Source organism: Microcaecilia unicolor, chromosome 9 (assembly GCF_901765095.1).
Source record: "Microcaecilia unicolor chromosome 9, aMicUni1.1, whole genome shotgun sequence".
NCBI lineage: Eukaryota > Metazoa > Chordata > Amphibia > Gymnophiona > Siphonopidae > Microcaecilia > Microcaecilia unicolor.
In genome coordinates this window covers 68,213,684-68,225,974 of record NC_044039.1, presented here as the reverse complement: position 1 = coordinate 68,225,974, position 12,291 = coordinate 68,213,684, and the positions used below count along the sequence as shown (strand labels likewise).

General features: G+C 46.8%; 1 protein-coding gene across 7 annotated transcripts in view; it reads left to right on the top strand.

Annotated features, from left to right (window-relative positions):
* The window catches only part of CDPF1 (cysteine rich DPF motif domain containing 1), a 46,805-nt gene extending 46,498 nt beyond the window's left edge, over positions 1–307 (top strand). For 5 of the 7 annotated variants that reach the window (XM_030214476.1, XM_030214473.1, XM_030214474.1 and 2 more), the window contains one exon: positions 6–306. In XM_030214476.1, coding sequence (XP_030070336.1) covers positions 6–155 — 150 coding nt within the window. In that variant the 3' untranslated portion in view covers positions 156–306. Of the gene's footprint in view, positions 1–5 lie in introns of all 7 variants that reach the window. The other 2 variants (XM_030214479.1, XM_030214478.1) reach the window with 1 other exon arrangement.
* Positions 308–12,291: the final 11,984 nt, after the last annotated feature.

The window sequence follows — 12,291 nt, the reverse complement described above, 5'->3', positions numbered from 1 at the left end:
TACAGGAGTGCAGTCTGTTCTACTCCAAAAGGTTCTGTCTGCCCTGCGTTAATGAGAACATCAAGGAGTTTCCTTGGGAGATACGTCAAGATCTGGATAAAAGGAAAGCACAGGCAAAATCCCAGCACCATAAAGGAACAGAGTCAAAAACTTAACATGTAAAAGAACAGTTATTGCCATGTTATAGAAAGCAAAAGATCTGATGTTGCTTGTTATGCTGGGTATTTTGGCAAATTGTTGGATCTTTACTAATTTTAAGTCTACAGCTCAGGGCCTTCATTAATGACAATGAAGTGTGTACCAAATTTGGAGTAAACTATTTTCTCTTTATTTTTTGAATGTTTCTGCTAAAATCTGTTAATAGAATATGGGGATATAGGAACTGTATCTCAAATAGTCTAATGCAGTTGAGCAGTTAGGTTTACTCAAATTACATTTCTTGTAATTTGAGAGAGATCACTGTCATTCTACCTCTTAAGTGTTGTGATTTATATTTCTTTAGCATTTTCTGATTTGGGTATTGATATTCTCTTAAACCAGAAGTCTGCAATTCCAGTTTCCATATCATCATGCTGATCAATCCATAGACTGGTGGGTTGTGTCCATCTACCAGCAGGTGGAGATAGAGAGCAATCCTTTTGCCTCCCTATATGTGGTCATGTGCTGCCGGAAACTCCTCAGTATGTTCTCTATCTCAGCAGGTGGTGGTCACACACAGCAGCAGCTCTGGCTAGGTCTCCAAGCCTAATTTTTAGGTTTTGTTGAGTACCTGGGGTTGAGGGCTCTTCTTGAGCAAGTGCAAACCTGGTGATGCCAGGTCCCTCCTTTTCTCCCCCCTCCCGCTGGCTCCGTTAAAAAAAAAAAATTTTTTTTGGACGTCCTTAAGGGCGTTTATTTCAACGTTTATTTCAACGTTTATTGCAGCTACTCACTGGGACACCAGTTCGTTACAGCTCGGAGCGAGAAGCAGGTAATTTTTACCTTTTTGTAGCGGGCAGGGGGTTCCCCGATCGGTCTCCACGTGGCCAATGGCGTCGGAGGGCGAGGGCGCAAAGAATCGCTCCCCGGACCGCGTGTGCGCTTCTAGCGGGGATGCGGGGGTCTTAAAGTCTGATTCGCCCTTGTTGGGTGTCAGTTTGGAGGCCGGTCAGTGTCCAGGTTCTTCCTCCGGTGCGGAGGTTTTTCCCGCCATAAACGCCCATCCCCCGCTGCTCGCCTCCGCCATCTTGGCCGGCCACTCTGCTCGGACAGCTTCTTCTTGGGCCGCCCTTGAGGTGGGAGACGTTAATACTATGGCCGCCCAAGATTTGGGCGACGGCAAAAAAGCGGCCAAAGTTAAGCGCCGTTCTTCCCGCGCAGCTCCTTCGCGGAGTGTCGCGCCGGACGCCATTTTGGATGTGCAGCATGTTTCTCCCCCGCTCTTGCGAGCGCCGGTTGAGGGTGCGTCTAGGGCTGTTGCCCAGGCTGCTGAAGTACACAGTCTGGGGGGTTTCTCCCCCGAGTTCATTTTGCTGCTGCATCAGGCCTTCCTTATGCAAAACGCTGCCCCTGCTCCCTTGTCCGATAAAGGGGTTGAGGCCCCCGGAAGTAAACGCCCTCGGGTGGATTTCCAGGCCTTATAGGACTCTGTCTCCTCTGATGTAGATGAGGGCAGCGTATCTGGGTTCTCCCAACGGTCCTTTGGGGATTCCTTGGAGGAGACGGATTCCCGCTCGGATGAAGCGGATGACCCCTCTGCAGCGCGGATCTTTTGCTCAGAGGACTTGCCCAACCTGTTAGTGCAGGCCATGAGCATCTTGAAGATTTCCTCTCCGGAGGACGTCTCTCCCTCAGCCCCTGTTGGCTCCGCCGTTATGCTGGGGACGAAGCGCCCACCTAGAACCTTCCACGTGCATGATGCCATGCACACCTTGATTTCGGCTCAATGGGATGTCCCGGAAGCGAGCCTCAAAGTGGCTAGGGCTATGTCCCGCCTCTATCCTCTGCCTGAAAGTGAACGGGAGGGGAGGCCTTTCTTTGGCCTACCGTGGATTCTTTAATCACTGCGGTGACTAAGAAAACGGCGTTGCCGGTGGAAGGTGGCACGGCCCTAAAGGACGCCCAAGACAGAAGATTGGAGGCGGCCTTAAGGTCGTCCTTCAAGGCGGCTGCTTTAAGTTTGCAGGCCTCAGTTTGCGGCTCCTATGTGGCCAGGGCGTGCCTGACGATTGTGCAGCGGGCTTCCCCCTCGGATCCTTCCTTGAGGGCTGATTGGCCGGCCCTGGAATCGGGCTTGTCCTATTTGGCAGACTTGCTGTATGATGTCTTGAGAGCCTCGGCTAAAGGTATGGCTCAGACAGTCTCTGCGCGGCGGTGGCTTTGGCTGAAGCATTGGTCTGCTGACCACGCCTCTAAGTCCCGCCTGGCTAAGTTGCCTTTTAAAGGCAAGCTGCTCTTTGGGGTCGAGCTGGACAAAATTGTGACCGATTTAGGCACGTCTAAGGGCAAGAGGTTACCAGAGGTCAGGGCTTGGGCCAGTGCTCGCCCCGGTAACTCCAGAGGACGGTTTCAGGAAGCCCGTCGGTACCGCCCGGGCAAGTCGGGCTCCTCTGCCCCCTCTTCCTTCAAGAGGAACTTCTCCCCCAAGCAGCATTCCTTTCGCAGAGACCGCTGTCCCGGAGGTGCGCCCTCCGGTCCTCCCCCAGGGTCTCGTATCCAATGACGGGGCCCTGGTCCATGGCCCAGTGCAGATTGGAGGACGCCTGTCCTCGTTTCTGGGCGAGTGGACCAGGGTAACTTCAGACGCTTGGGTGCTGGAAGTCATCAGAGACGGCTACAAGCTAGAGTTCTGCCGACCCTTAAGAGACGGGTTTGTACTCTCTCCCTGCAAGTCTCCGGTCAAAGCTGTGGCAGTGCAGCAGACTTTGGACAATCTGATCCGCCTGGGTGCGGTCGTTCCGGTGCCAGAAAATCAGCTTGGCAAGGGACGTTACTCCATTTACTTTGTGGTACCAAAGAAAGGAGGTTCTGTACGGCCTATCCTCGACCTCAAAGGGGTCAATCGGGCCTTGAAAGTTCGGCACTTTTGCATGGAGACTCTCCGCTCTGTTATAGCGGCAGTGAAGGCAGGGGAGTTCCTGGCATCCTTGGACATCAAGGAAGTGTACTTGCATATTCCCATCTGGCCTCCTCATCAACGCTTTCTGCGTTTTGCAGTCCTGGGCCGACACTTCCAGTTCAGAGCCCTCCCGTTCGGGTTGGCTACTGCTCCGCGGACCTTCTCCAAAGTAATGGTGGTCATTGCGGCCTTCCTGCGAAAGGAAGGAGTACAAGTCCATCCTTATCTGGACGACTGGTTGATCCGAGCCCCCTCTTATGCAGAGTGCGGCAAAGCTGTGGACCGGGTGATTGCTCTTTTGAGCTCCCTGGGGTGGATCATCAACTGGGAGAAAAGCCAGCTGCGCCCGACTCAGTCCCTGGAGTATCTGGGAGTTCGATTCGACACCCAAGTGGGCAGAGTGTTCCTGCCGGACAATCGGATTGTCAAACTTCAGGCTCAGGTGGACCAGTTCCTAGTAGCCTCTCCTCTTCGGGCTTGGGACTATGTGCAGCTGTTGGGCTCTATGACGGCCACGATGGAAGTAGTGCCCTGGGCCAGGGCTCATATGAAACCACTACAACACTCTCTGCTGCAGCGCTGGACTCCAGTGTCGGAGGATTATGCTGTGCGCCTTCCGTTGGACCCAGCAGTGCGCAAGGCGCTGAGCTGGTGACTGAAGACAGACAAGTTGTCTGCAGGAATGCCTCTTGTGACCCCGGAGTGGATTGTCGTCACGACGGACGCCTCTTTGACGGGCTGGGGAGCCCACTGCTTGGGAAGGACAGCGCAGGGGCTCTGGTCTCCTGCAGAGGCAAAGTGGTCTATCAACCTCCTGGAACTCAGAGCCATTCGGTTGGCGCTTTTGGAGTTCCTCCCGGTACTGGCGTTGAAGCCAGTACGGGTCCTGTCGGACAATGCCACGGCTGTGGCCTATGTCAACCGCCAGGGAGGTACCAAGAGCGCCCCTCTAGCCAAGGAGGCCATGAATCTATGCCAGTGGGCGGAAGCGAACCTGGAACAGCTGTCGGCGGCCCACATTGCTGGAGTCATGAATGTCAAGGCGGACTTTCTCAGTCGCCATACCTTGGATCCCGGAGAGTGGCAGTTATCGGCTCAGGCGTTCTTGGAAATCACGAAGCGCTGGAGCCAGCCGAGCCTAGATCTGATGGCGTCATCGGCCAATTGCCAAGTGCCGCGCTTTTTCAAAAGAGGACGGGACCCTCGATCTCTGGGAGTAGATGCTCTTCTCCAACAGTGGCTGACACAGGAGCTTCTCTATGTGTTCCCGCCCTGGCCCATGTTGGGCAGGGTGCTAGACCGGGTGGCAAAGCATCCGGGCCGGGTAATCCTGGTGGGTCCGGACTGGCCCAGACGTCCCTGGTATGCGGACTTGGTCAGGCTCTCAGTGGACGGTCCTCTGCGGCTGCCAGCGGAGCAGGGCCTGTTGCATCAGGGTCCCGTGGTGATGGAGGATCCCTCCCCCTTTGGTCTTACGGCCTGGCTATTGAGCGGCAGCGTCTGAGGAAGAAGGGCTTCTCAGACAAGGTCATCGCCACTATGCTGAGAGCGAGGAGGGAGGACTACCCAGAGGAATACTCTGCTCTCAAATATCTAGATGTGAGACGAGTCATCATCAGATATTTGGAAGTGACCAATGATTTCCGGAAGTCGGATCATCTGTTTGTCCTGTTTGCAGGTCCTCGTAAGGGTCTGCAGGCTGCTAAGCCTACAGTGGCAAGATGGGTCAAGGAAGCCATTGCAGCGGCTTATGTGGCCGCGGGGAAGGTGCCGCCTATCCAGCTGAAGGCTCACTCCACTAGAGCTCAGGCGGCCTCGATGGCAGAGGCCGGGTCTGTCTCCTTGGAAGAGATTTGCAAGGCGGCAACTTGGGCATCGGCCCATCCAGGCATTACCGCTTGGGCGGAGGCCCGGTTTGGAGCTTCAGTGTTGCGGTCAGGGATTTCAATGTCCCGTCCTGGGTGAGTACTGCTTCGGTACATCCCACCAGTCTATGGATTGATCAGCATGATGATATGGAAGGCAAAATTATGTATCATACCTGATAATTTTCTTTCCATTAATCATAGCTGATCAATCCATAGCCCCTCCCAGATATCTGTACTGTTTATATTCTGGTTGCATTTCAGGTTCAAGTTTAGTCTTCAGGTCCTGTTCAGGAGGGCTTCGTGTTCAAGTTTTTTCAATTGGATTCTTCAAGAGTTGAGACGAGTTTGTGTTACAGTGAGCTGCTGCATTCTTCTCCCCTCCGTTTTACGGGGCTGGATTGAGACCTAAATTCTGCCTGCGCTCCCTCCCGCTTCGTGCGGCTGCAGGGCAGCTTTGTATCCCTCCCGCTTCGGCGGTGGTAGGGTCAGTCAGCTCCTCCCGCGGTTGCGGTTGCAGGATAAGCCAGATCCCCCCGCATCGGCGGGGTGGTGTCCCTCTCCCGCTCCGCGGGGATGAGCTGGACGGATTCCCCTCCCCCACTTGTGTGGGGATGAGCTGGGTTAATTCCCCTCCCCCGTTTCGGCGGAAGGAACAATATGTTTTAAAATTATAGTAAAACAAAGCCAATCAGAAAATTGTGTTTAAATATAGATGCCCAATAAGACATAATTGTTGGAAAAATTATGTCTTAGCACAGTATTAAAAACACATTTTTAATGCTTAAAACAATGTTTTCCACTATGCCTCACAAGTCATCAGTACAATAGAACTAAAAATTGTACATCTCATCATTACTATAAGAAAACAGACAAATCTAACTCTGCATTCAAACCTGCAGGGGAAACCGTATTTAAATCAAAGATATATCGTTCCTGTTGTAGCAGTGTTATTAATGTCCCCTCCACACCATGATAATTTGACTGTCTTCAGCACAAGAAACTTAAGGTCAGAAAAGCTATGCGATAAATCAATGCAATGCTGTGCCAAGGAGGTTGCTATGCTGTCTCTCCTGATATTACTATGCTCAATCATTCTTGTTTTAACCTTACTAATGGTTTTTCCTACATATATCAGGTTACATGGACACAGGATGAGGTATATTACTCCTACAGTGTTGCAATCAGAGAGCTGCTTGAGGGTAAACCTTCTTTGTATATGGGTGAATGAAGGTGGTGGTAGACTGAGGATGGGCAAACAGAACATGATCCACAGGAGTAATGACCCAATAGGGTGCTGGAGACTGAGGAAAGGGCAGAGGGTGCTACAATTTCTTTGATGTTTTTATTACGGGTATATGCAACCCTCAGTCTTTGAAACAATGATGTACCTCCAAGACATACCAATTCCTTCTCAGAATCCTCTGAATATTCCCTGAGAGATTGGAAAATCTCAAGCAACATACAATGTCAGATATAGGTCAGTCTCTACGTGATGTTAACAGATCTTCCCTATCAACAACCCTTGCTTGGTAATGCAGTGTAAAAGGTAACCTCTTTCTTTAAACCTTTTGGCCATGGGCACTACTTGTTTGTTACACTCAAATTGCTGCAAAGCCTTCTTAGAAGGAGAAACTGGGAATAAGGAAGATATTCTTTCAAATTTCTATTGGGAAAATTCTCCAAGTGGAGAAAAGTAATTCCTGTCTGTAGGTTTCCTGTAGACAGTGGGGTAGTAAATCCATTTGTATTTTTCTTAATCATAATGTCGAGAAAAGGGCAAAACAAATCTGCTGAGTGAGTGTGATTTACTGAGAAAAGAAGAGGGAGGAAAAACTCCTGCGAGCAAAGGGACTGAGAGACTACTAAAACAGTTGAGTTGAGAGACTGCAGAAGGATAAGGGAATGAGAAAGGCGCGAATGCTGGAAATGAGGGGAGAAAGGGATGGAGGAGGAGCAACAGTATCTGCTAGAGATGAGAGGACTGAGGAAGAGTGAGCTTGCTGGAGGTGGAGAGGACTGAGACAGACTACTGGGAATGTGTGTGGAGGGTGGACTGAGAAAATGAGACTACTGAAACTAGAAGGGGATGGTGGGGATAAGGGGGGGGAGAGATTGCGAGAGATGTGAGGAATTAGAGACATCTTGACTGCATAAGATGGGGGTGGGGGGCAGTGGAGGCAATTTACTTAAGTATCCAGATTGCTTACAGGGTCACAGCTCTCAAATATTTTGGACAAAGTCTGTAAGGTAAAATTATGTATCATACCTGATAATTTTCTTTCCATTAATCATAGCTGATCAATCCATAGACTGGTGGGTTGTGTCCATCTACCAGCAGGTGGAGATAGAGAGCAATCCTTTTGCCTCCCTATATGTGGTCATGTGCTGCCGGAAACTCCTCAGTATGTCGATATCAAAGCACCATCCGCAGGACTCAGCACTTAGAGAATTAAGTTGTGAAATGTGGGCTACTCATGTTTTAAAGCAATATAGGATATTTACATGTAGACTATTTTTGTTTAGATTTATTAAATTTTAAATATAGTTTGGATATTAAATGTTAAGTATAGTTTGGATACATAGCTTTTGTTTTAAACATTCAAATATGAGCTTTCCCATAAAAGTTCTGCATTGTGAGCTATTTATGCTTTAGTAATATTGGGTTTAGCAGTGATTGATATTACTATTTGCCATGCTTGGAATATTTTATGACATTTGTCATGATTTCAGTGTGAGATTATTGCAAGAATTTGTATCTGTTTTTGGCTAGTGTTTGCATTAATAAAATCTGCCTGCAAGCTATAATCTTATAGTGAATGGAATATTCTGTGACACCTGTTGCATTGCATTGATTTTAAGATGCAATTGATGACATTTGTTCCCACCCAGTTTCATAATGCGTTTGACATTCGTATTAATTTGCATAAGTTTTTTAGAAAATTACATTTGAAATTATTTTTTGGAGATATTGACGCCGCTGAATCAGACACCTTAACAGATCAACCTAGGTCTTTTTTGCAAGTATAACGGTTGCCCTCTACATGGCTTCCGCATGGTCCTATTGATCCAGCCATTGCGACGTTTCAGCAATGGGTGCTGCATGATCTTGAAAATTTAGAAGCTACCTTGGGGAGGCAGTACAGTAATTTGACAGTTTTGCAGCGTCAAGCAGTTATAGAGTTACAGAGGGATGAGAATATTATAATCCTGAGAGCCGATAAGGGGGGTGGAGTAGTGGTACAAGATATATCGAAGTATGAACATGAAGCATTTACTCAGTTAAATGATCAAACGTTTTATAGACAGTTACAGGAAGATCCTACTGCTCAGTATCAGACGCGGGTGTATGATTTGTTAAGAGAAGCTTGTGAAAAAGGTGTTATATCCATTCAAGTATTTCGATACTTGTTTAGACAATTTCCAAAAATACCTGTGATATACTTTACTCCGAAAATACACAAGAGTCTGATTAATCCCCCTGGCCGCCCTATTGTTTCTGGGTGTGAATCATTGTTTGAACCGCTTTCTCAGTTTTTGGATTTTCATTTGCAACCTTGTTTAGATTCCATAACCTCTTTTGTGAGAGATTCAGACCACTTGCTTCGTATTTTGCAGGGTGTACAAGTAGATGTTAATTTAGAGGTGTGTTTGGTAACATTAGACGTCACTGCATTGTACACCAACATCCCACAAAGGGAAGCTGTGATCATGATTAAGGGATTACTGGATACCTTGGAGCTACCTAATCAGTTGATAACCTTACTTGGCTATGTACAGTGGGGGAAATAAGTATTTGATCCCTTGCTGATTTTGTAAGTTTGCCCACTGACAAAGACATGAGCAGCCCATAATTGAAGGGTAGGTTATTGGTAACAGTGAGAGATAGCACATCACAAATTAAATCCTGAAAATCACATTGTGGAAAGTATATGAATTTATTTGCATTCTGCAGAGGGAAATAAGTATTTGATCCCTCTGGCAAACAAGACCTAATACTTGGTGGCAAAACCCTTGTTGGCAAGCACAGCGGTCAGACGTCTTCTCTAGTTGATGATGAGGTTTGCACACATGTCAGGAGGAATTTTGGTCCACTCCTCTTTGCAGATCATCTCTAAATCATTAAGAGTTCTGGGCTGTCGCTTGGCAACTCGCAGCTTCAGCTCCCTCCATAAGTTTTCAATGGGATTAAGGTCTGGTGACTGGCTAGGCCACTCCATGACCCTAATGTGCTTCTTCCTGAGCCACTCCTTTGTTGCCTTGGCTGTATGTTTTGGGTCATTGTCGTGCTGGAAGACCCAGCCACGACCCATTTTTAAGGCCCTGGCGGAGGGAAGGAGGTTGTCACTCAGAATTGTACGGTACATGGCCCCATCCATTCTCCCATTGATGCGGTGAAGTAGTCCTGTGCCCTTAGCAGAGAAACACCCCCAAAACATAACATTTCCACCTCCATGCTTGACAGTGGGGACGGTGTTCTTTGGGTCATAGGCAGCATTTCTCTTCCTCCAAACACGGCGAGTTGAGTTCATGCCAAAGAGCTCAATTTTTGTCTCATCTGACCACAGCACCTTCTCCCAATCACTCTCGGCATCATCCAGGTGTTCACTGGCAAACTTCAGACGGGCCGTCACATGTGCCTTCCGGAGCAGGGGGACCTTGCGGGCACTGCAGGATTGCAATCCGTTATGTCGTAATGTGTTACCAATGGTTTTCGTGGTGACAGTGGTCCCAGCTGCCTTGAGATCATTGACAAGTTCCCCCCTTGTAGTTGTAGGCTGATTTCTAACCTTCCTCATGATCAAGGATACCCCACGAGGTGAGATTTTGCGTGGAGCCCCAGATCTTTGTCGATTGACAGTCATTTTGTACTTCTTCCATTTTCTTACTATGGCACCAACAGTTGTCTCCTTCTCGCCCAGCGTCTTACTGATGGTTTTGTAGCCCATTCCAGCCTTGTGCAGGTGTATGATCTTGTCCCTGACATCCTTAGACAGCTCCTTGCTCTTGGCCATTTTGTAGAGGTTAGAGTCTGACTGATTCACTGAGTCTGTGGACAGGTGTCTTTCATACAGGTGACCATTGCCGACAGCTGTCTGTCATGCAGGTAACGAGTTGATTTGGAGCATCTACCTGGTCTGTAGGGGCCAGATCTCTTACTGGTTGGTGGGGGATCAAATACTTATTTCCCTCTGCAGAATGCAAATAAATTCATATACTTTCCACAATGTGATTTTCCGGATTTAATTTGTGATGTGCTATCTCTCACTGTTACCAATAACCTACCCTTCAATTATGGGCTGCTCATGTCTTTGTCAGTGGGCAAACTTACAAAATCAGCAAGGGATCAAATACTTATTTCCCCCACTGTAGCTGAGCTGGTTATTTATCACAATATTTTCAAGTTTAAAGATAAATTTTTTCATCAAATAAAAGGGGTTGCGATGGGGGCTACAGTAGCCCCCACCATTGCTTGCCTTTATATGGACCAGTTGGAGAAGCAGTGTATTTACACAAATCAATATTTTGAGGGTGTAGTTAAATGGCTGCGATATATAGACGATATTTTGGTAATATGGCAAGGGACAGAAGAAAATTTATTGAAGTTGTTGGAAGCTTTGAATACAGTTAGTCCCCATATCAAATTTGTACACTGTATTGGTCGTCGAGAGGTGAATTTTTTAGATGTAAACATTCAATGGGATGATGGTAAATTTATTACTAAGATTCACCGTAAAGAAACTGATCGTAATGCAATATTACATTATCGCAGCCACAAAGATGTAATAAAGATGGATATAATTGTAACAGTTGTTGAGTATATTATATTAAGATGAGACTATTGTGAAAAGTTGTATTAGCTGTAGCTTACAATATTTTGCAACCATAAAATCTGCCTGCAAACCACATTTTTAAGTTCCAAAGCTCTAGAATTTATTCCTCCGATTCACCGCATTAGGATTTTGTGATGTCAGTCGTCGCCACAGCAACCTCCAGGCTTTCCTTTATTAAATCTTACGTGCACATGTGCTTATTTCTTTTGGCGGTTTTGCTGTAAACCACTGTGGTTGAAGACTCAGTATTATGTTTGCTGATTACATTACCAGTAAGTTTATCACTAAGGGGGTCTTTTACAAAGCTGCGCTAGCATGGTGGTAAATACTGAGATGCTCATTATATTCCTATGGGAGTACTAAGATGCCCATTATATTCCTATGGGCGTCTCAGCATTTACCACCAGCTGATTTTTACCACGAGCTAAAAAGCACTTTGTAAAAGACCCCCTAAATTGTTTTGTGAATTTGATATCAACATTGAAGGTGTTTTGATTTTCGCTAAGATGCTGTCTATTTTATGATCGCTGATATTGTTTGTCTTGTGTTTTGTGACCGCTGCTTGTATTGCATGCTATAGACTTTCTATATGTTTTGGGAAAATAGTGGTTAGGGCTGTAGATTGGGAACCAGGGGAACTGGGTTTGATTCCCACCTTAGCCACTGCTCACCCACCCCAACCCCAACCATGTACAGCAAGAGAGAAACACATTGATGGAGAATTGTACTATTTGACTTTTGGGGAAGCCACTTCTTTATCTGGGATTAGTAGCATGGAATGTTGCTACTAATTGGGTTTCTGCCAGGTACTTGTGACCTGGATTGGCCACTGTTGGAAGCAGGATACTGGGCTAGATGGATCATTGGTCTGATCCAGTGTGGCTATTCGTATGTTTTGTTTGTGTTCATATATTATCAGCATTCAGAACAAGTAGTGTTCTCTCTCTTTCTTTTTTTTTTTCCCAGCTACACTGATTTCCCACATTGAAGCAGATTATTGTAGTAGTGCTGTCAGTTGTTTCTCTCTGTTTGGTAAGCTCCGTATTTATGCATGAGTTCACTTTCATGTTTAAGCTTAAGTAATGTCTGTATCAGCCGGTTTACTTGCCTACTGTTTGTGTAACCAGATTTTGGTGGGATATATCTAGTACTGTATGGATAATTGTAGCCTTTTTAACATATGGAAGAATGGGCAACAACTTTCAAACTCAAATTGAACAGAGACAAAACCAAATTCCTAGTACTATCTAGCCCACACAACCCCACATTCTACCAAAAATTCACAATCAACCAACAAGCATACCACATCGAAACACAACTTAAAATACTAGGAATCATTCTTGACAAACATCTAACACTGGACAATCAAATATCAGCAGTAACATCAAAATGCTTCAGAACACTATGGAAACTGAGAAGAATAAGAGACTATTTCCCTAGGCAGTCTTTCCGGATACTGGTCCAATCAACAATACTATCGTAACTAGACTACTGC